This window comes from Cheilinus undulatus, linkage group 5 (assembly GCF_018320785.1).
Source record: "Cheilinus undulatus linkage group 5, ASM1832078v1, whole genome shotgun sequence".
Classification (NCBI taxonomy): Eukaryota; Metazoa; Chordata; class Actinopteri; order Labriformes; family Labridae; genus Cheilinus; species Cheilinus undulatus.
Genome location: NC_054869.1, coordinates 8,171,760 through 8,195,394, shown reverse-complemented (window position 1 = coordinate 8,195,394; position 23,635 = coordinate 8,171,760). Strand labels below are relative to the sequence as shown.

The 23,635-nt window shown below is 40.3% G+C and overlaps 1 protein-coding gene across 1 annotated transcript in view; it reads left to right on the top strand.

Moving 5' to 3' along the window:
- Positions 1-4,297: 4,297 nt before the first annotated feature.
- galnt9 (polypeptide N-acetylgalactosaminyltransferase 9) overlaps positions 4,298-23,635 on the top strand; it is a 204,809-nt gene continuing 185,471 nt past the window's right edge. The window contains exon 1 of the mRNA XM_041788115.1: positions 4,298-5,368. Within this exon, the coding sequence (XP_041644049.1) occupies positions 5,128-5,368 (241 nt within the window). The 5' untranslated portion in view covers positions 4,298-5,127. The remainder of the gene's footprint in view (positions 5,369-23,635) is intronic.

Below are 23,635 nucleotides of genomic sequence, written 5' to 3'. Positions count from 1 at the left end.
TGCTTGATGTTCATCTTGAGATGCCGAACAGTGCTGGGTTTGCAGTACTCTATGTTAGTGGTTCTCAACGTTGGGGTCGGAACCCCATTGGGGGTTGCGGAACACTGACAGGGGGTCTCCAGATGCCTTAAAAAAAACTAGGAATATTTTTTAATTTACATTGTTGCCACGTTACACCAATTTTGCCAGATTTCAACCCATTGTCATCATATTTTCACACCAATTTTGCCAACTTTAACACATTTTTGCCACTTAAAACTCATTTTTTGTCAGTTTTAAACCCTTTCCACCAATTTTTTCTGCCTGTTTCTGCCACTTCTAAACCAAATCTTGTGACTCTACTATTGTTGGCTCTGTTGACCCACTTACCCCTCTCTACCACTTTTTACACCAAATTTCACAATTTAATATGCCCATTTTTTCCAGTTTAAGCCAATTCTGCCTATTTCTTCCTCAGCTAATCCTTTTTTGCTAGTTCATATCAGTTTAATATCCCATTTCACCAAATTTCCTCCAATTTTTGCTACTTTAACACCTTTTCAGCCACTTTTTTAATCCCCTTTAACCACTTAATATGCCACTTTTTTGCCTCTTTGATCCAATTTTGGCACTTCTAACCCATTTCTGCTACTTTTAAACTCCAATTCCACCACCTTTCCCAGCTTTGTTTGCCATTATTAACCCTTCTAAGCTATTTTAAAGTGTTTCATTTCTGTTTTAAACAAAAGGATTAACATGGGCAGCCTTGTCTTCACATGACTTTTCTTGAATGTGCATGACTTTCAGCCACCTTCAGGTACAGTGGGGGTCCCCGATCTCTAACACCTTTATTTTGGGGGTCATGGGCTGACAAGGTTGAGAACCCTTGCTCTCTATTGTGCTTTATATTCAAGAGGAGACAGGTCTGGGATGCATGCAGGCCAGACTAGCACCAGCACTCTTTTACCATGAAGCCATGCTCTTTTAATTCAGGGAGAATGTGGCTGAGCATTGTCTCATTGAAATAAGCAGGGGCACCTCTGAAAAAGATTTCTGGATAAAGAATACCCTGCTCCAAAACCTGTATGTACCTCTCAGTATTAATGGTGTCTTCACAGATGTGCAAGTGACCCAAGCCATTGGCACTAATACACCCCGTACTATCACAGATGCTGGCTTTTGGACCTAACAGCCATTATTTCTAAAAACAGTTTGAAATGTGGATACATCAGAACACAGCACACTTTCTACTTTAGGTCAGTCCATCTCAGATGAGCTCAGGCCCAGAGAAATATGCAGTACTTCTGGATGCTGTTGACCTATGGCTTTTACTTTGCATAGTACAGTTTTAACTCACATCTGTACATGCAGTGCAGCAGTGTAGCAGTGTAAACTGCCTGTGGTTTTCCAAAGTGTTCTTAAGCCCACAGTGTAAAATTCATCACAGACTTTTGCCATTTTCTTTCTGAATGCAGTCTTCCCTAAAGTTGAAGGTCAAGGGCATTCGGTGTTGGTTTTTGACCTTACCCTTTGCATGAACACATTTCTCCAGATTTAGACTTTAAGTCTCTGTAAGGAAATGTGTCTAACAATTTCCACAATACAATATTACTGACTGTAGATGGTGAAATCTTAAAACTCCTTGTATTTGCATGTGAAAGGTTGCTCCTAAACTGTTGGCCTTTTCGCCCACAGTCTTTCACAAAGTGGAGAACCCTGTGCCATTGTTGATTTTGAACAACTGAGCTTTTTACACCCAACCATGGTACAAGCACCTCTAACCAATTTTCCTACCTGTGGGATGCTCCAGGTGTTTTTGAGCAATGGCTCAGACTATTCTCGGCCATGTCCCTACTTTTTTGGAATGCAATACAGGCATCAAATTCAGAATTTTTTTTTTCAGGTGTAGTTTCAAAAAACAATCAATCTTAATCAGTCTGAACATGAAATATCTTATCTTTGTGTTGTAATCAGCACAAATTAATGTAAATTGTGGAGAATTTGCAAATCACTGTCTTCTGTTTGCTCTCACATTTTACAGTGTCCCAAGTTTTTGGGAAGTGGGTTTTGCACTTTGCACAAAGTGCACTTTTTAAAATGTATAAGTCGTCCCAAGCTTAGAAATTAAAATGTGTTTTTTTATTACTGGAAAAAATCCATTTTTAACTACTGAAGCAACCAACCTTGAGGTGGGGCTGTCCTTTATGGTTACAATCTTCAACCTTGAAAAGCAGATGGATTTGTCAGACTGTCCTCAGGCTAATGCATCTTGCAAAGCTATCAATCTACACCAAATAGAAGACGAATGGATCAATCAGTGTCATTTGAGGAGAATGAGGCGATAGCTGGCCAGGCACTCCAGATGGATTTGTTTCAAACATCCATCTGGAAAACCTCTCATACACAGCATTTGGGAAAGGGCAGAGCTTTTGAACAAAAGGGTGATTGGATGAATGTTCTGTCATCTTTATGGGCCAATCAGAACAACAAAACACATGACGTAGCCGCCATGAAGCTGCGCCCCTACTGAGGACTAAACTCCACAGGGAACTGCATAACGCAAGCCATGGCAGCAACAGACATGTCAGTACACAACTTTTGTCATTTTTGAAAAGAAAACAACTCACTGTTGTTATTTGTTCTTCTTTTAACAAAGAAATGTTGTCACGTTCTGATAAAAGTGGCGCTTTAGCAGCATCCACACTAATATCTTCCACCATAATTGCACCAGCTTCTTGTTGCTGCTTGCATACGTCACGACTCCACTGCGCCAGAAAGTACTGTGATTGGTCCTGTCACTTTCTAACCAGGACCAGATGGTTCAGACAGGAGCTTTGCAAGATGGACTGGCCAGTGAGAAACACGTAAACAGGCGTATCCATCTGCTTTGCGAGGTTAGGCGATAGCTACAGGCAGGATAGAGTTGAACTCAAGCGGCAACCTCTGGTCCTAAAAAATGAAGCCAATGCGGAAATGCCAAAAATTGCTATACCACAACTGTCCACTTGAGGCTGGCTGCAGGAACACCGGAAGTTCCGTCTGCACACGTTAAACAGCCGGTTTTGACACACAAAATAAACTGGTTTACAGCCTGGTTCAAAACACCAAACGTGTCTCATTAGCTAGTGTCTTATTGTGCTCCCACTGTGGGGGGGGGGGATTTTTTTGTACCACAATCGTTTGAGTTATATTTAGGATGGAAGCTGATTGGCGCGTCTCATTTGATTGACAGCTTGGCAGGCAGAGGCTCCATTTCTGTCAACCGGAATGCTAGCTAGCAGGCTGACAGGAAGTCGCACTTAGTGGGCGGGCCGTTAGGTTGATCCAAAGTTCAGCTGAGACCGCGATTTCAATATGGAAGCCTCCGGGAATGGGCTTCAGGAACCGTTTTAGCCCGCCTATTGTAAGCAGTCGACTGATCTCACACGAGTTTTGCCCAATTCTTCGTACAGTCTATGGTTGAACTGTGAGCTGGTGGCAATGACTGCCAGGAGTGTAGCGTCTATCTTGGATGTAGCTACGGTGCTGTAGCAGTTTTATTCGAACCTAACATTTCTTTATTAAATCAAGAACAAAGAGTCACTATGAAAGCTTGTCATGGCCGAAAAGATGTTTTTCTCTTCTTTCGACTTGCGTCATCTCCAGTTTGGGATTGTTACTGGGGTTGTGCTGGAGGCCACATCCTAGCTAATAGCGATTAGCTTGTATGTAGCTATAGAGAAGTAATAGTTTGATCAGATGTCACATATCTTTAGTGAAACAAAGAGCCACTTTGAAAGGTTCTCCTAGCAGAGAACATGTTTTTGCATGTTTTGATAAACATTGGCATGAATTTTAGCCACAGAGAAACTCAGCTGTTCAAACACTATGGCAGCGCTAGCCTTTTTATCTCAGGCTAGCACTGCCATAGTGTTTGTCTACTACCTCATTTTGTCTTGTCGCTCTGATCGGTGTAATAAATGTGACTGACAGAGCATTCCTCCAATCACCTTCTGAGAATCTTTTAAAAAGTTCTGACCTTTGTATGGGAGGTTTCCCAGATGGATGTGAAGTATATTCATGAAATGGATGTGAAACAGTCTATCCGGCGTGTCAGGTTAAGACAGCTTCATTTGATAGTCAAACAATGTGACAGCCAGCCCCGCTCTCCCGTTTTTGCTGCTTGTCCTCGTGCTGTTTATGCCATCCTACGAGACATACGCGGCTCGTGCATATTCATGATTGTGCCTGCAAACGTCAGGACGCAACGGCTACGGCGGCTCTTCCTCCCTGACAGAGAGAGGAGGAGGAGGAGGAGAGAGAGGGACAGCATGCCAGAGTCCGGCTGTGTATCCTCAACCGCATTTGAGGGCAAATCTGCTCTCAACTCTCCCGACTCCTTAACACCAGCGTCACGGGAAACAACAATGGACTGACTGAGCACAAACCCAGCGCGAGACACGGAGGGAGTTAGCAAAGAGAGAAAGAGCGAGAGTGCGCGAGGGCAAGAGAGAGAAGAGAGACAGAAGAGAGAGAGCGAGAGAGAGAGAGAGAGAGAGAGAGAGGGGAGAAACGCCGCCTTGTTTTTGAAGCATACACATATTTTTGTGGACAGACGCTGCTCCGGTTTCGGGACGGATTGAGTGACCATAACGTCTTTGAAGAGGGAGATGTCACAGCGGAGCAGTGCTAGCACGAGGATGCAGCCGCGCGAGCCCTCATTGCAGTGCATCTCCGGTAAGATGGACGAGACGTATTGGGGCTAAGGATTCGGCGGGGGAGAGATGTTTTGCTGTTGCCGTAGGCTGTTAGAAAGAACGAATGCCTTCCCTGGCGTTATGTCGCGCTCGTAATATGTAGCACGAGCAACGGCAGAGCGCGTGCAAGCTGTTTCTCAGCCGACAAATAGAGCAAAGCGGAGCGCCGAGCCCTCCAGCGTCTTCTCCCACCTTGAGTGTCCATGTGACGGCCGTGATGCCCGGCTAAGAAGTGAGAGTAGCCTCGGGAGCTGTCCGTGGTGCTGAACGGAGTTGACCTTCCCTCTCCGAGCGGTAAATCAAGCCTCCTGCATCACACAGTAAGGTGGCAAAAGCAAAGCGTCACAGGCCACCACCACACATGCGGACAGCTGCCGGGCTTGACTGAGTCAGCCGGACAATCTTCTCTTTCATGGCTGTGGCACGCAAAATCAAAACTTTGCTGACCGTCAACATTTTGGTGTTCGTGGGGATTATCCTGTTCTCGGTCTACTGCAGGATTCAGGACCGGTCCGAGGAGCTCATCCAGATAGGGCGTATTTCTGACCAGAGGCTGCGAGCCAGGAATGGCAAAGTTTCCAACTTGGTGGACAGGCAGTCCATTCTGCAGAGGCTGGAGAGGCTGGAGGATGTGGTCTACAACCAGCTGAACGGTAGGAAACTGAACAGTTCTGATTATTATGCAGAGAAATCATCACCAAAATGAAGAAAACTTACCATCTCTTTATGCAAAGTTGTTGCAACCTCTTTTGCAATGTAGAGCACTTTCTAATAGCAACTTTGGCCAACTATGACTAATGCATATTTTCACCTTGTCATCCAGCAGCCTCATCTCTCTGGCTTCAGTTTGCACTTGAAGCCCTGTCAAATGTGTCAGAGAAGAGGGTCTGCAGCTTGTTAAGGAGCTAATGAAGCAGGCTGACGTATCTCAGTGCAATACTTGCTACATGTGCACTGATAGACTTTACTGGGCTGTTAGTTTAACAGCCTGTAACACCACGACGCCCCTCACCTATAATTGACTTGCTGTAAACTTCACATAAACTTATGCTTTAAGTATTGATAGGCTAGGGTCTGTATAGGAACCCACCAGGAGGAAGTCTGTCTTTGTGTCAGCGTCGGTTCATTTCACCGGAGGCTCAGCTGGTGAAACAGATCAGATTTAACAAGCTGTCTGAGTTTTGAAGGAGAGTCAAATGTAACGGCTCTATAACAGAATGACACACTTGGATTTTCTTACATGGCTATTAATCTTGGGGCAGATTTGATCTCCTCAGCAGAGAAACAGTCTTTAAAATCAGGATAAGTTACATTTGGCTCTGTCTTACTGAAGGTGGTGCTCTCTTAGGAAATCTGCAGAACCACAACTAATGTTTGAGATAAATGAAAAGAGGATTTGTATCGCATCAGTCATAGGGCTGATTGAATAGACAGATCTGGGTGCTGTGCATGTAATATTCTACATTCATGACTTATTCAATGAATATCTAGAATGGAGTTATGTAAGTGTAACTAAACTTTAATGATGCAAAGAGCTTAAAAACATTTCTAAAATCATCATATTCTCATACAAGGATGCCTACATTTTTGATACTTTAGTATTTTTAGACACAGAGTACTTTAAAATGATACACTTTCAGTTTTAATAACTAATTCTACAAAAAAAAGCTTTAAAGCTTTAAAAAGCTTAGCATCTGGAGATGCTATTATGGACATCAGAGCTGATTTGAAGCCAATACCCTTTGCCTAGTGTTCCTCAACCCTGCTCAACCAAAAGCCAAATTGTTGAAATAAACCTTTGCAAGATCCACAATTTGATTGGTGAAAAGTGGCAATTAAAGTAAGTTTAAGGTGGCAAAAGTGGTCAAAAAAGCAGCAAACACTAGGAGAAAAGTGGCAAGAAAGGGCAGGATGTGGAAAAAATGGGTGGAAAAATAAGTAACAGGTGGCAAAAAATTGTCAAAAACTGGCAGAAATCTGAAAAAAGGTGGGAAAATGGGCAAAAATCAGAATAAAAGTGGAAAAATTGGCAAAAAGTGGCATTTAATTGCAAAAGGCAGCTTAAATGGGTGAGAAGTGGCAAAAATACGCAAAAAGGGGCAAACATTGAGGAAAAAGTGGCAAAAATGGGGAGAAAAATGGCAGAAAAGGGGAGAAAGTAGCAAAAAAAAAAAAAGTAACAGGTGGCAAACATGGTCCAAAAATGGCAAAAACATGACAAAAAATGAGTGACAAGTGCCTCAAATGGGCAAAAATCGGAAAAAAGGTGGAAAAATGGGAATTAAGTGGAATTTCACTGCAAAAGGCAACTTAAATGGGTGAGAAGTGGCATAAATAGGCAAAAAGGGGCAAAAAATTCCAAAAAGCATTATAGAAGTGTCAAAAATGGGTGAAAAGTGACTAAAGGAAGTGGTGAAAAAGGGCAGGAAGTGGCAAAAATGGGTGAGAAGTGGCAAAAAAAATGAATTACAGGTGGCAAAAATGGTCCAAAAGTGGCAAAACCATGGCAAAAAATAAGTGAAAATCAGCAAAAAGGTGGGAAAATTGGCAAAATGCATCAATGATTGGCAAAATGGGAAACAGGTGGTTTTTAATGCAAAAGGCAGCTTAAATGGGCAATAAGTGGTAAAAAAAGGCAAAAAAGGGGCAAAAAAACTGCAAAAGCAGGATAAAAGTGTCAAAAAGAATTGGCAAAAATGGGAATGTTTCTAAGTAAGACATAAAAGAGCCACAAATCATCACAAAAGAGCCACACGCTGAATATCACTGCTGTAGCCAATACTCATAGGTGGAAAAGTCCTAAAATGCTGACGCTTTCTCTCCTGTTTCAACAACAAAAACATGTTGAACTTTTTCCCTCAGGGCACTTCCTCTAACCTCCTCTTTAAAACATTGTTCCTACACAGGTTGAAGTCTTTGAAAACAGTTCAATTTAAAAAAAAAATATCCTGTCCATCCATGCAATGTTCTCAAAAACATCCTCGTCCACATGGAAATGCAACAGTGCACTTTAACAGGCTGTAAGAAGCACACCCTGTCAACATTCAGTGGCATTCTTTGAGGAGTTCATTTGTCTCTTTAGACAAGTTCAGCTCAGTCAGAGACTTCCTTGCTGAGATTTCCTCGCTGTTTTTTTACTATTTCATTCAAAGCAGCTTTTACAGCTCTGTGTCTTCAGAGAATCAGCAGTGACCTTTGTCACTCTCAGTCAACTCTGACCATCAACATATGGAGAGAGCAGCTGTGTGTTTATTAGTGCTGAGAAAATTAATTTTCAATTTCAATCACAATTTTGACTTCCAATGATCATGAAAACAACATGATTGTGATTGGGCAGCCTTACTGTGTGTGTAATCACGACAAAAACACAGTTAGCAACATCAACAACAGCACAAGTTTGGTGTCTACGATGGAAATGAAGTGATAATGTCGAACGCCAGAGACGTAAAACAGGGGAGATACCATGCACTCTGGGCCCAAATCTCTGTTTTCTCTGTCTACACATAAATGCAGTAAACCAAAGCTGAGCAATTAAAAGAAACAGGGAAAAAAACAAAATGCCTTACTGCTATTTTCAAATCGCACACTGTGCAACATTTTTTTTTACATGGATTGTGACAAAATACCAGAGTAATAAAATATTTTTCAGCAGAGATGTTATGCTCTACACATCATGCATACATCCAAATGTCACATTTTGATAACAGTTTAACAGAAATCCTACTTTTAAAGAGAAGGGTAGGGCCAAGGTGAGTGGAAAAAATAATGTGCACTTTGAGAACAAAGTCAAAATGACAGGAAATAAGTTGAAATTTTGAGATCAAAGTTGAAAGACAAATTCAAGAGATACGCTGAATTAAAAAAATAAAAAGTTGAAATGCAATTTGTCATTAAAGTCAAAATGTTGAGAGTCGCTGTAAGTCAGCTCCTCAACCGCAACGGGCCTGACTGACGGCAGCTGGAGCTGCCATAGTCTTTACAGCCTAACTCTGACAACTAAACTGTGTTTAAGAGTTAAAAGAGGAAAAACGTCTCCCTGTCTGTAGTTAAAGCCTGTTCTGAATTATAGTTTCACATGTTCATAGATACAAGGCATTTTGTAGAAAGAGTCAACATCCAATGTTCGTTATAGTCTAAAAAGGTTTGACTTGACTTCTTTCAAAATTGTATCTCAACTTTATTTTTGTCATTTTGATTTTTCCTTGAAGTACCTACTGCATTTTTTTCTAGAAAGTACAATATTCCTTTAACCTGAAATCTGTCAAAATACCAGAGTAATACAATATTTTCCAGCAGAGTTGTTATGCTCTACACACCATGCAAACATTTAAATGTCATTTTTTTTTCAAGAGTGGTTTTAAAGAAATCCTACTTTTACGGAGGAGGGTTAGGGCCAGGGTGAAGGAAAAAATAATGTTGTGAACTTTGAGAATAAAGTCAAAATGACAAGAATAACGTTGAAGTGCAACTTTGAGACAAAATCAAAATTTAGACAATACAGTCAAACATTTTTAAGATTGTAACAATCTCTACAAAAGACCTTGTAGCAAAGACACTATATTTCAGAATTGGATGTAACAACAAAGAGATTCCTTCTTCTCGAGCTCATAAACACAGTGTGGTTGTCAGTGTTGCAGACTCTGGCAGCTCCTACTGCTGTCAGTAGCTCCTCTAACTCTCAGCATTTCTACTTTAATGCCAAAACTAAATTTCAACTTTTTTATTTTGTTTTATTGTTATTATTAATTTTTATTTTTTCATTTTTATTTATTTTTTTAATATATTTAACCAGGAAAACCTCACTGAGATCAAGATTCTCATTTACAAGAGTGCACTTACCAAGGCAGGCAGCAGCATGGTTAACAGAGATACAGATATCAAACATTTAACTGAAAACACTACAATCACAGATCAATGACTCCTGAGTCATTGAGCAGAAAGTCATCAATCAAATCATGTACAACCTGATGAATCTTCCTCCAGCACCTTTAGTTTATCTTTAAAACAACTGAAAGAGACCAGCTCCCCCAGACATAGATTTTCCTGCAGCAGGTTCTGAGCTGCAGGAGCAGCAGATCCAAAAGCCTTTTATCCATTTCTTTTTTAGTTTGACTATTTGACTATTTTTTCTTGATATTGTATTTTAATCTTATCCTCAAAATTTCTACTTCACTCTCAACATTTCATCTTTTCTTCTTCATATTTTGACTCCATTCTTGGAGCGTATGACATTACTTTTTCATTATGCTTGGCCCTATTCTCTTCTGCATACTTTACTTATTTTTGTATATTTTTTCTTATTAAAAACTAGAAAGACATTAAAATGATCATTTCCTTTAATACAACAATGTATATTTAATTTTCAGTATGAGTCAAGAAAATTGCAATGAGATTTCTTCTAAGAATAATTTCTTGAATATCTTCCCCCTGGAAGGAGTTTTTAAGAAGGCGTGTTTTCAGTTACCTATGCACAGCTTGCTTGGGTATAGAAGGTAAAAACCCACAGAACCTCAGATTAGAAAATACCTGCCAACAGGTGGACAAGGCCTTAATCAGCAGTTAGTTTTTCCAGATGTCACCATTAAATTGATTAACCATAACAGATAGAAATATGCTCCTGATATCAGTTCATGCCACTTTATTTGCCAACGTCTGTCAGCAGAGCAGATGTCGCTGGTTTAGATGTTAAACCAATGCATCAGTGCATAGATGTAAACGTAAAGACTAACACATCTTCTTCAGTGACCTCTGTGAGCTCAAAAAGGTCTTCCTTGAGTGAATATCACAAGTTGTTTCATTCATGGAAGAAAGTGATGCATGATGGAGCTGCACCTGATGCTCCAGTTGGCAAAGAGACAGTGAAATACAGTCAATGAATACAACGTTCCTGCTCGACATTCCTGCTCGACATTCCTGCTCGACATTACTGCTCGACATTCCTGCTCGACATTCCTACCTGTTTGGGGCAAGGTTTTGTTGCCACTGTAACTGTGGCTGAATACGCTAATGCTGTGCTCACGGTGATAAAAGCTGGTCTTCTTATGACAGGGTATAGTCTTTATTATAAAATTAATGATCAGTGCTGGTCTATTATAATAGCCCACAACAGAGAACTGTCTAGACCTGCCCTCTTTCTAATATTTCCTGAGATAACCTCGGTTCTGAATTGGTGATATACAAACAAAGTTCGTTGATTGACTGATTGATTGATTGATTAATTGATTGAGTAGTTAAAGTGAGACTGTCAACATTTCTTATACTTTGAAACATTATTTTTTCTTAAAACCACTCTCATCTAAAGAAGTCAATCTCCATTATTTCAGTAATCAATAATATAAAATTACTGAAAGTTTTTAAATAAAAGATTTTTGTTTTCCTAAGACAGGACTTTAAAGGGAAATATATCCTTCAAAATTGCTCAAATTACAGTATTTATTTATTAAAATATCATGGAATGAACCCTCTGGACATTATTATTAATGCATGATACCAGTAAAAAGATGCCAAATATTGTTTTGGCTAGTAAATATAAACTTAGCACAGAAAATGCCAATTGTGTTTGGTAGATTATTTATTTTTGTTGCTGCTTGGCAATAAATCTCAAAACCTGTTAATTTGCCTTTTAAATTGTGCCACATTTAGAGGGAGCATGCATTCATGGGATGAGCAGCAGAGCTGAGTCTGTGGGTTGCAGCCATGAAAAATGTCCCAACTCTTCTCTCCCAGTGCCAAACAGATTTTTTTTGCTGTTGTTATTGAATCTTGTTTTGAGCTTCTGGTACTCCCAGGTGCTGCCAATCAGGTGCCTGATTGTCAGCACCTGTGAGCATGGGCCCTGCTACTGTGGTCAGTAGGTGTCTGCTCCAGGAATCAGCATGTCATGTTTGACTGGCACCCCTGCAGGTAAGGACAACTTCAAGCTGCCAAGTTGTGGCATTATTTAGAGTGAGCCCTAGTACCAGCTTTAAACTGGAGGCCAAGTTCCATATAAGGGGGGATGCCACAGACGGGCCATGAAGTGGGCATCCCAAGGAGATGAAACCCTAAGAAGACCGTTTCATCACCTTGTCAGCACTTAGGAACAGTGGGCTGTCTTCTTCAGATTTGAAGTCAAGGTTTGCAGGACGATATAGCTGAAGGCTTTACGCCCAGACAGTCTGGAACAGCCAACCTCCAGTCTCATAGGGCTGCCAGGAGGCCTGCCATGACTGCTCTTCACCGTCAGGCCTGTTTGCACTGGTGTCAGCAACACGTCCACTGGAACCTGAGCATGTGGAGGATCATTATGTTCAGCGATGACTCCAGATTCTGCCCACATACTGGGTATAATATTTATTACCAAGAAGCATTGTTACAACAAAGAAATAATCTACGAAACACAATTTCCTTACCTTTTGTGCAGTGTTTATTTATGGTGTTTGGTGACAATAAGGGCTGAGAAATACTGTATTTTTCCTCACAAACTGATTAAAAGGTCTTTTTATTATCAAAATAGTAAAAAAAAAAGCTTGTTATTGTTTCTTAAAGCCCTCTGACATGGCTTCGTACATCTATCTTCTTCCAACCAACAGCTTGAAACACAGTAAATGTAGTGATGCCATATAAATGTGACAACCAGTGCTTGCTCAATTACTGCCTTTTGAAGAGACATTCTACCTCAAAACAGACATGAGAGAGGAGTTTCAAAGCTGTTTCATCTCAGCTACTAAAGCTACAGCAGCTTCTTGTGTTGGTTAATGAGACATCAGCATCATGGTGAAACGTTTCTCCTTAGGAAGATGTTCCTGATTGATTTCTAATCTATCAGTAAAGCCTGTATGCGTTTACTAGCTGCTGTTCTCTCCAGGGAAATGTGACTTCATCATGTGTGTAAATTACAGGCTGCTACAGCTCAGGCTGAAGGGAAGGTGGGTGGGGGTTGCAGGGAATTACACAGGAGGAGGCAGGTTCTGTTTTTGTCACTGCATTTCATCGTGGTCACCAGTAGAGGTCACAGATATCTGAACAGCCCTTTATTAAAACACACTCAATCCTGAAAGCTATTAAAGCCCTGAATTTAAAAGGGATAGAGAAAAGAAAAAAATAGTTGAAGGTAAAAAAGATATTTTTCTTCTGAAGATGCAGCATCTTGTTAAAAGTGATTGTGTTATAAAGAAGCTGAAAACTAGTCCTGACAGTCCATTTGACTGTTTTCTGCACTAGTTAAGGACATTTCACAGCTTCATGGATCCAAGCAGAGCCACTGTGGGGTCTGTCTGCAGGATCTTGTTACAATGCTCAAGCTTTGGCGGCTATTTGAGGGTCACTCTGTCACTTTGAGTTATGCCTGGCATCTGGCAAGCAGCCAGCAGCCACATAAAAAAATATACAATGCATCCTCTCAGTCACTTTGCTTTATATAGATAGAATGCATCCAAGACAGTCAATCTCAGTATCACGGTGCAGCCAGACAGAAAGACTCTGTGTCTGCAGAATTCGGTCAGGACAGAGGGACAAAGAAATACTTATCTTCATACCGAGGGTTTATCTGTGGAAGCAGAACAGGGGGTTTCCAAGCTGAAATATGTCCCAGGTCAATTTAGGGTAGAGAGTGTGTGTGAAGGGCTTTCAGGGTGTTAAACTTTCTGATGATTCTGAAAAAAATCGAACAATATCAATACCTGTTTAAAATACAATGCAAAAGAACAAAAGTCCCATGCACTTAAAGCTGGATAGTTCATTACTTTAGAATGCCAGAAATGTTGGCAAACACCTGCATACTATCTAGATCAATGATACTCAATATGTGGCTCTGGGGCCACGTGTGGCTCTTTTGTGATTATTTGTGGCTCTTTTATGTCTTAATTTTAAATATTATTCCCCCAGAAAACCTTAAAAAAGGGAAACTTTTTTTTTGCAATTTTCACCATTTATGCCACTTTTCCCCCATTTAAGCTATCTTTTGCCATTAAATACCCCTTTTTTCTTTTTTCTTTTTGGCCATTTTGCAAAATCTTCTGCCACTTTTTCCCCATTTTTTTGCCACTTTCACCCCATTTTTGCCCTTTTCTCCATTTTTCTTGCCACTTTTTGCTACCTTTTGCCATCAAATCAGGATCAGAATCATTTTTATTGTCATTGTAGAACGTACAACGAAATTGTTTGCGGTTTCATTCAGTGCTCGAGCAGTTTCTCATTTAATATTGAAACTGCTCTGGGATATGTGCTGTTTTTCAGTCTGTTAGTTTTGGTTCTTATTGTCCTGAACCATCTTCCTGAGGGTAGCAGTTGGAACAGGTGATGTGCTCGATGGGATGAGTCCTTCAGGATGCCCAGGGCCTTCCTGTGGCAGCGGGTCCTGAACAGCTTCTGTTTACCTTTTTTTTTTCCCCTTTTTTGTCCGTTTTTGTAACTTCTTTTTTTTCTCAAATTTTTGCCAGTTTTAGCCCAATTTTTGCCACTTTTTTTAACCATTTTTTGCCACTTTTCCATCCAAATAAGCTACCTTTTGCCATTAAATACCTGTTTCCTTTTTTTCCTAAATTTTTGCCTCTTCGTTTTGCCACTTTTTTTTCCCAATTTTTGCCCTTTCACTCATTTTTTTTGCCACTTTTGGACCTTTTTTGCCACCTGTACCTCATTTTTTGTCACTTCTCATCCATTTTTGCTACTTTCTGACTATTTTCCCCTTTTCTCCCCACTGTCACCCCTTTTCAGCCATTTGTGCTGCCATTGACCATTTTTGGCACCTTTAGATTATTTTTATTGCTACTTCAAGCCATTTTTGCCACTTTTCACCTCTCAGATTGAGGTTCTTGCAATGGTATTTTCAACAATTTGGCTCTTTGGTTAAGCAGCTATGAGTAACACTGATCTTGATAAATATTTACATTCTGTGCTGTCTTTCATTATTTTGTTAGAAAATATGATGGAAGATCCTTTTTCATCCATTTTTGAAGATTTAATTTGGGGCTTTTCTGCCTTTAATGTAGGTCAAACAGTGGGTAGAGTCAGAAAGGGGAGAGGGGGAATGATATGGTAGAGGAGGCATAATCTGGATTTGAACTGGGCAGCCTGCTTCAAGGACATCAACTTTGGTTCAAGCTTAAATCACACCAAAGGAAATTTTAACCCCTTTTAGGAGTGCTGATACCCCTAAATTCCATCCCAGAACCCCGACAGTAATAATAACAGGAGGATGCCCCACTACATTATTCTAATCTGACAAAATCTTTGTAAATATCTTTATTTTACATTTCAGCAAGAAAAATACTAAATTTTTAAAGATGATTCCATATGATGATGTAGAGGAAAATACAACCAAAAGATAGGTCTCTTTGGAAGATTATATTCATACACATAATTATGAATTAGTAAAAGACCGCATGTAAGTTACTGCAGTAATGTTACACAGTGTAGACACACAATGTGGTAGTTGTGCATTCAAATCTTTGTTGATATCATTCTTTTATGGTCTTTTAAACAGGAAAGCTTTTATATGAGTTGAACAATAATTTATGTTGCTGATTTTAATGAAAAAGAAATTTTTAATGTCTATGGCAGTTAGACTCACTGTGATGACATGGTGTATCGAAACGGGTAGTTAGACAAACGGCAGGAATAGGACACCCCCTACGGAGTCTAGACACTGTTGATGGTGTTGATGAGGGATGCAGGATCAGATGAGGAGTGGACTTCTGAGAAGCTGGACTGGGATAGCTATAAAGGGGCCTTAAAGGAGGAGCTGTGAGGATCTGGACGAGATGCTGATGAACTGAACGGAGGTGGCTGGGGTGGAGGAGGATTTCAGCATCCAAAAAATGACAGGCTGACTGTGAAAGAGATTCAAAATATGCCAGGGGCATGATGGTTGGTGGAACGAGGTTGTGGCAGAATCTGATAAGCTTAGTGCTTAAGAGAGTGAACACTCATAATCAGCTGATCACCAGAGTGGGAAGAGAGAAATAATGGAAGAAGAGAGAGATAAGTGAGTGATGACTAATGAATGAGTAGAAACAGTCTCCCTGTTTGAAATCAGCTGAGCTCCTTTAGCATTGAAATATGGCTCAACAATGAGGAGATTTAGTGTAAGTTAGTAGGAAAATAGTTCTAATTTTTCTATGAAACAGGTGGTTTAGGAGGAGGACTTAGGTTGTAAAGAACTGAAAATAGTAATTCATTGAATTTGCAGCATTAAGGGGTCATATTTACTGAAATCAAAGCTATTTCAATCAAAAACATCTTAACAGGTAAAGTTCCATGTTAACATAGGAGCCCTTCTTTGATATCACCTTCACTATTCTTGCATCCATTGAACTTGTGAGTTTTTGGAGAGTTTCTGCTTGAATTTCTTTGCAGGATGTCAGAATATCCTCCCAGAGCTGCTGTTTTGATGTGAACTGCCTCCCACCCTCATAGATCTTTAGCTTGAGGATGCTCCAAAGGTTCTCAATAGGGATGAGGTCAGGGGAGGATGGGGGCCACACCATGAGTTTCTCTCCTTTTATGCCCATAGCAGCCAATGACACAGAGGGATTCTTTGCAGCATGAGATGGTGCATTGTCATGCATGAAAAAAAAAATGCTACAGAAGGCACTGCTCTTCTTTTTGTACCATGGAAGAAAGTGGTCAGTCAGAAACTCTATATACTTTTCTGAGGTCATTTTCACACCTTCAGGGACCCTAAAGGGGCCTACCAGCTCTCTCAGAACATGACTCCGCCACCTCCTTGCTGACGTCACAGCCTTACTGGGACACGGTGGCCATCCACCAACCATCCACTACTACTCCATCTGGACCATCCAGGGTTGCATGGCACTCATCAGTAAAAATGACTGTTTGAAAATGAGTCTTCATGTATTTCTGGGCCCACTGCAACCATTTCTGCTTGTGAGCATTGGTTAGGGGTGGCTGAATAGTAGGTTTATACACGACTGCAAGCCTCTGGAGGATCCTACACCTTGAGGTTGGTGGGACTCCAGTGGCACCAGCAGCTTCAAATACCTGTTTGCTGCTTTGTAATGGCATTTTAGCAGCTGCTCTCTTAATCCGATGTATTAATCCATCAGAAACCTTCCTCATTATGCCTTTATCTGCAGGAACCCTTCTGTGCTCTGAATCAGCCACAAATTTCTTCTATGTTAACATGGAACTTTGCCTGTTAAGATGTTTTTGATTGAAATAGCTTTGATTTCAGTAAATATGACCTCCTAACACTGCAAATTCAGTGAATGACCATTTTCAGTTCTTTACAACCTATGAAATCTTTTAAAATAGTTTTGTATAATAATGTGGAACAGTGCGTTTTGAGATTTTTATTAAAAAAAAAATAGTGGTTATCATTATGAAGTTTGTTCAAAAACACTGGAATTATGCTCTAATGGCTGAAAAATATTCGGTTGAATGGTTGAAAAATATTCTCAGTCATTTGCATTAATATTTAGGAAAACAAGAGAAAAATGCCATTTGCATAATAATGTGGAAAGCGGTGTACACGGTCCCACCCTGGCTGCCACATGTCCCTTTGACCCAGTTGTGATTTACTGATGATTTATTGATGACAACAATGCAAGTGTGTTGGATCAGTAGCCTGGATAACAGTTACTTCATTTCAAAGCTGAGAAGTGTCTCAAGCTATTATTGGGCTCCAAAGTTCAGATTATTAATTCATGCTACCTCTGAACATCTTTTCATGGCTGCTATTGCCCATTTTTCCACTTTTGATCCACATGCAGCCTTTACACTATTTTTCCCCCCTTTTTCAACCAATTGTTGCCACTTTTTAACCGATTGTTGACACTTTTCAACTGCTTTTCACCATTTCCCACCCATTTTGCCCATTTTTTGCCTTTCTCAACCAGTTTTGCAGCTTTTATCCTATTTTTGCCTCTTTAAACCCATATTTTTACACTCTGTAACCATTTTTCACCACTCCTCCCCACTCTACTTAACCTATTTTTTGCAATTATTTGATTGTCTTTCCTCTTAAAATAGTTCCAGTTTCATTAATGAGAGTGGTTATTATTAAAATTAAATATATAATAGGGTTGTCACAGATTAACTTTACAATGGGTCATGATTTTCCTGACCTCCATGGGCCGCAGACAGCTCTCCCCTTTATGGACAGCCTTGAACCAGATGCATACATGAACATAAGGTGAAACAGCGAGTATACCTCTGGCCTCCTGCCAGTAGGAGTAGGTTTGTATAAAAATGTTCATAAATAAACATATAAATGTGATATCAAATATCCAATTACCCTCATCAGTTGATTAGTTAAAAGCCTTTTTGAGCACCATTAAGTTTTAGTAGTTGGGAAAGAATTGAAGGGAGGAACTGTAGTTTTCTTTTTTTTTTTTTTTTCATACAAACAAGGAATAAACTATGACACCTTAGCAGAATGAACCCAGTCTTTATAGTCAACATCAGCCAAACGGGCTGGTCCAGAATGACACATTCTTGCCTTGGATTTCCCTGTTTTCATAACCATTCTGTATTTCATTGCCTCCCTGACAGGATGATAATAAGCTAACTTTAGCAATGACATGTGGCTCATCTACTGCTTCAAAGATCATTTTAAGATTTGAGACTCCTTTTGTTTTTAACATCAATACTGGTAGTTCTAATTGAGTCGAAACAAATATCATTATTTAAACGTGTATTACTCAACCCACTGAGAGTCTGCCATCTGTTTTGAATTGGTACACAATGAATCTTGGGATATGTTAATCCACAAAGGATGCACCAATTCATTCATTCATTGACCAGGGAAAGGAAGACGCATTTGTCAGCTGATGTAATCGGTCTTCAGATGCACTCTCTGAAGGTTGCAGCCTCTGAAATGGGACTGAGCTCTTTTTTCTCAGAATTATCTGACTTCAGTTTAGAATACAGGGTCAGGGAGCATCATAAACCTTAATAAGGTTTAAGATAGATTTATAAATATTACTATAAATGCACAGGGTTTCAAACTGAGCTAACATAAAGCAAAGGAATGATGAATTTCAATGTATAACCCACTTAAATCTCTAACTATGCCATCAAAGTCTCAAACAGAAAATGAAAAGCAGTGATGGCTGTGTATTTTTCCTTGACAGCAGCAAGGTTGACAGAAGATTGCACACAGGCTGGAACCTCTGGCTGCCTGTCACATCCCTTCATGATTTGTCTTGAGCTCTTTAATGGCACACTTAATCATACCCTCATATCCCAGGTCACCGCTCTCCTTTTTCTCAATTGTGCACAGGCCACAAATTGTATTCTATGGCCAATGGGAATAACTATGGTGAGAGGGAGACTCAGCGCGCCAATAACTATTACCATGTCCAGCAGCGATATGAAGTAATTGCCCATTCCCTCTGTTGTTTATTGCCTAGCAATGGCATGCCGTGGGAGCTGCAGCAAGGCCCAATTAGATTTGAAGGACATAAACAAGTCGCAGAATTCCTCTTTTATGGTCGTCTGATGGATGGTCACCGGACTCCCAACAAGAAAACAACGGTCAAGCTTTATCAGCCGCCTGTTCAGCGCAGGAATGAGCAACATGAGGGTTATCAGCAGTGTGACTCTGCCATGGAGGCCACCGTCGTCGGGTAATCAGATGAGGGGGTTTTAAGCTTGTTAACAGGCTTATGAAGCAGCGATTTGACCTTAAGTACTGCATTAGAACCAACAAATACCTCCATGCGGTACTTACCTGCTAAAGCCCAGTGGTCTGACTTAATGAAGGCTAGACACAAATAAGATTAGCTGCCATTATATTGAAGGAGACAGACGGGAATATGCTGAACACTAGTTTGACTTCCACAGACCTAAACACAGATGTGGAAATTCAAACCAAGTTATGGAGATTCATCATACATTTATGGCAGTATTTATTAAAGATTTAATTCATTTCCTGCTAAATAATTTTGCTGCTCTACAATAACACTGGCAAATGATTTACTCTAAATCTGAAGTGCTTCAGAAAATATTAGTCTTTTATGCCACAGACAGGTAGACAAAGGCAGCTGATCATTTCTGCTCCTGTCTTTGTTTATGTTTCTGCCGCATATGCTGATTTACTGATAGATTTTGTTATGTATTCCATACAGCACATAGTCTGTGCTCTGCTCCTCCCATCAGAACAGCTCTCACTTTAGTTTAAGTGAGGAGCCAAAGGGGCAATTGCATCTACTCCTTTTAGTTTGAAAAATGGAGGAGCTAAAGAAAGAGACAGAAAGTCAGCCATTATTTAAATAAAAAATAAAACGACCACAGACATTTGAAGTGCTCTGGTTTTAAGGAGTTAGAACTGGAATAATGCATGTGATTCAGCTGTGGTATAATCAGTGGAAAGTTTGTGTGAATAACTGTGATCTCCAATCAAAATAACTAACCATTCTTTTATCATGATCAAGCAGCCTTTCATGCTTGTGTTAAAAAAAAGTCTTGTAGAAAGAGATTTAGAACATTAACCTGATGGCTCGGACATATATTTGAATTTTATACTGAAGGGCTAATGCTAAAGTCATAGGTATTGGATATAAAGCTATCTTGAGATTTAACGTCCTTACTCTTCAAACACTGATATGATTAAAGGTTTTTGGAAATACTATTGGCTGTTTGGTAAACCATAGACCTGGTGATTCTGCACGGGTGTATTTGAGGTTAAAGATTTAGATTGTTGAGAAGGCTGGAAGGAAGATGTCCATCCATCCATCCATCCATCCATGCATCCATTCATCAGTCCATCCATCTATGCATCCATTCATCCATCCATCCATGCATCCATTCATCAGTCCATCCATCCATCCGTCCGTCCATCCATCTGACCATTAATCCAGTCTTCCCCTGTATCTGCCCATCAATCTGTTGGTCAATTCATCATCCAGTCTGTGAATCCATACATCCATCAATCAGCACATCCATTGATCCATCTGTCCATGCATCAGTCCATCCATCATCTGTCCACTGTATCCAACCCTCCATCCATCCATCCATCCATACATCCATCCATCCATCCATCCATATGAACATTTATCCATCCATCCCCTGTATCTGCCTATCCATCTGTCGGTCCATCCATCCATCCATCCAGCTGCCGCTCAGTCCATGCATCTTTGCATCCATCCATCTGCACATCCATGCATCTGTGCCTCTGTGCATCCATCCATCCAGTGATCCATCCATTTGTTAATGCATCAGTCCATCCATCAGTCTATCCACTGTATACAACCTTTAATCCATCTATCCATCCAAACATTTATCCATCCATCATCCATCTATCATCAATCATCTATCTATCCATCCATCCAAACATTTATCCATTTATCATCCATCCATCATCCATCATTCCATCCATTCATCCATCCATCCATCCATATATCCTTCCATCCATCCATCCTACCATCCATCCATCCATTTGTCTGCCCATCTGCCTATGCATCCACCCATCAGTCCATCTGTACCTCTATGCGTCCATCCATCCATTCTATTCATTCATCCGTTCATGCTACCATTCATCCCTCTGTCCGTCTGTGCATCTGTGCATCCATCAGTCATTTAAACAATTTATCCATCCAGCCATCCATCCGTTCATCCATCCAGCCACCCATTTATCCATCCATCTCCTACATCTTTCTATCCATCTGTCAGTCCATCCATCATCCATCCATCCAGTGATCCATCCATTTGTTCGTTTGTTTTTCCGTCATTCTATCCATCCATCCATGAATCCATCCTGTTAAACATTTCTTTTAGCTTTTGAATATGATAGTGGTTTGCCTTTTCTTTTAAATAAAACAATTCAAGGAACCAATAACATAGCAAACACTCAACTTCAAGGCTGTGTTATTTAAAATTCACCTGATGTAAAAACACTGAAAGCTCCCCATAAATACATAGAAATTCTTCATTTCACTTTCACTCAGGTAAAATGAATTCTTGATTTGTCTGGAATGAAACTACCTGTTTTTATTCATTGCCTCTCTTCCTTTTTGTACACTATCCTGATTCAAAGCAGAAGTCGTCTGAAGATAAGCTTTTTCAAAAACAGATACTGGTTTGGTTTTTATTAAATATGTTCCTATTCACTTTCTTCCTCTGGCCAGTGCTCAGAGTGTCATTGTTCGAGTGTGGCTGTGGTCCCTGAGCTCACGGCCGTACCCAGCCTCTTGTCATCAGCCATGCATGTCACTCCTGGCCTTCTCCCAGTGTGTAGGTGCTGATGGGATGGCAGCCTCGCAGGCCCAGCTGCAGCCCCAGATATGCTTCTTATCTGTAATGCCCAATTATGGCACAGAAACCAGTGCTGTTTATATGCTAAGCCTGCTGGGGCAAAGACTAGATGAGAAGCGAGAGATGTCACACTCTCTCTCTGCCATGCTGACACACACTTGATGCTCAGTTTCGAAATGATACGCATCGCCAGTGTGACTATATGTTGTCATGCAGGGTGTAATGTGATGGCAGCTGCAGGGACACCACATCATAGGAATGAATCCTGATGATATGAAATTTATTCTAATAATGATATGGAGATGAGGCTCTGGCCTGGTCGACAAAACAGTTTGAGAAACTGATAAGAATCAATTCTGCTCAGCCTTGAGGAATCAGGATAATGAATTCTGCGACTAACCTGACAATCATAGGCAGCCTCCGAAAATAATGACTCCTTCAGATGGAGCTAGCTTTCTTTTTATTTACACTATTGGCCTGGAGTCACGTCAGATATCATTTTGAAAATTAGATGTTGATATTTAATAAAAAAAAAAGGCACACATACGTCAGTTTTCTGGGCAGGATAATGAATGGTTAGTCATGAATTGCTTCTGCTTGCTGCACTTTGTTTACCATTGTGTTCTTAAGAAATATTGACCAACAGGCCCTCTAGGTAGTAACAAAATACACAGTTATTGAGATGCAGTTGAATAAAGCTCTCTGAAAAGATGGGAATGTGTTGTAAACTTGATCTGACCTTTTCATTTAGCCATTATTTGACTTTCAACAACAAAAAGCTAACCTCAAAACTGGGTTTGCTCCAGAGTCCCCTAAAGACTGTAGTCTATTGTATCATATTCAGTTTGTTAATCAGGTTGTAGCCTATCATATCGTATCATAGCATCTGCTTATAAGCCTAACATATCCTATTGTTCTGTGGCTGTTTCTCAAAAGCAGTTGTGTTCCTGGGTAAACAATTTCACCTCAGTACAGTGTGTTGTTAGCTGATGCCACTGCCTTTATTGAAAGTTAACAGTCAGTTAAATGCCGTTTTTTTGTTCACTGTGAGGTAAATTTGCCAAATCTATCAGTCACAGTGGTGTATGGATCATTTTAAGCATTATAACAGAGATTTGAGTCAGAAAACGGACTTTGTCTCTTCTCTGGCACAGAGCGAGGCAGCTGTGCTCTACTCATGAAGTCAACACTCAGATTGTAACATTTTTTGAATTTGAGGGGATCATATTTCTCCTGACAACAAACCTAAATACAGATTCATTTTCACTTTACAGGGTGTTTAAAGGTCCAAGTGCATCGATCATTGCAGCCCTGCATCAGTAAAAATATAGCATGGATCGGCCTATGGTTGGTTTTAATGTTACGGATCGGTTCGCTGAGCCTCTGCTGCTTGTTTTCTCAGTCCGGTCCTCACGCTCTGGCTCAGCGTTTGTAATCTTGCAGTGACCTTTTATGAGAGACACGTGAGCTGTAGGCGCTTGCTAGATAGCTGGATGTGTTCACTGAAACATTTTACAGTTTTCCACTTTAGAAATTCAATCATGTAGACTCAATATGAAGGAAGGATAGCTTTTAAAATATCTGCCAATCTTTACGCTTTGGAGAAAAGCCAACCAGTAAAACAGCGGCACATAAATGTCATGTGTCGAGATGGCAGAGCTAAAATTTAGCTAAGATGCTAACATTCAATGTAGCGCAAAGAGACGCGGACATTTAGTCTGTAG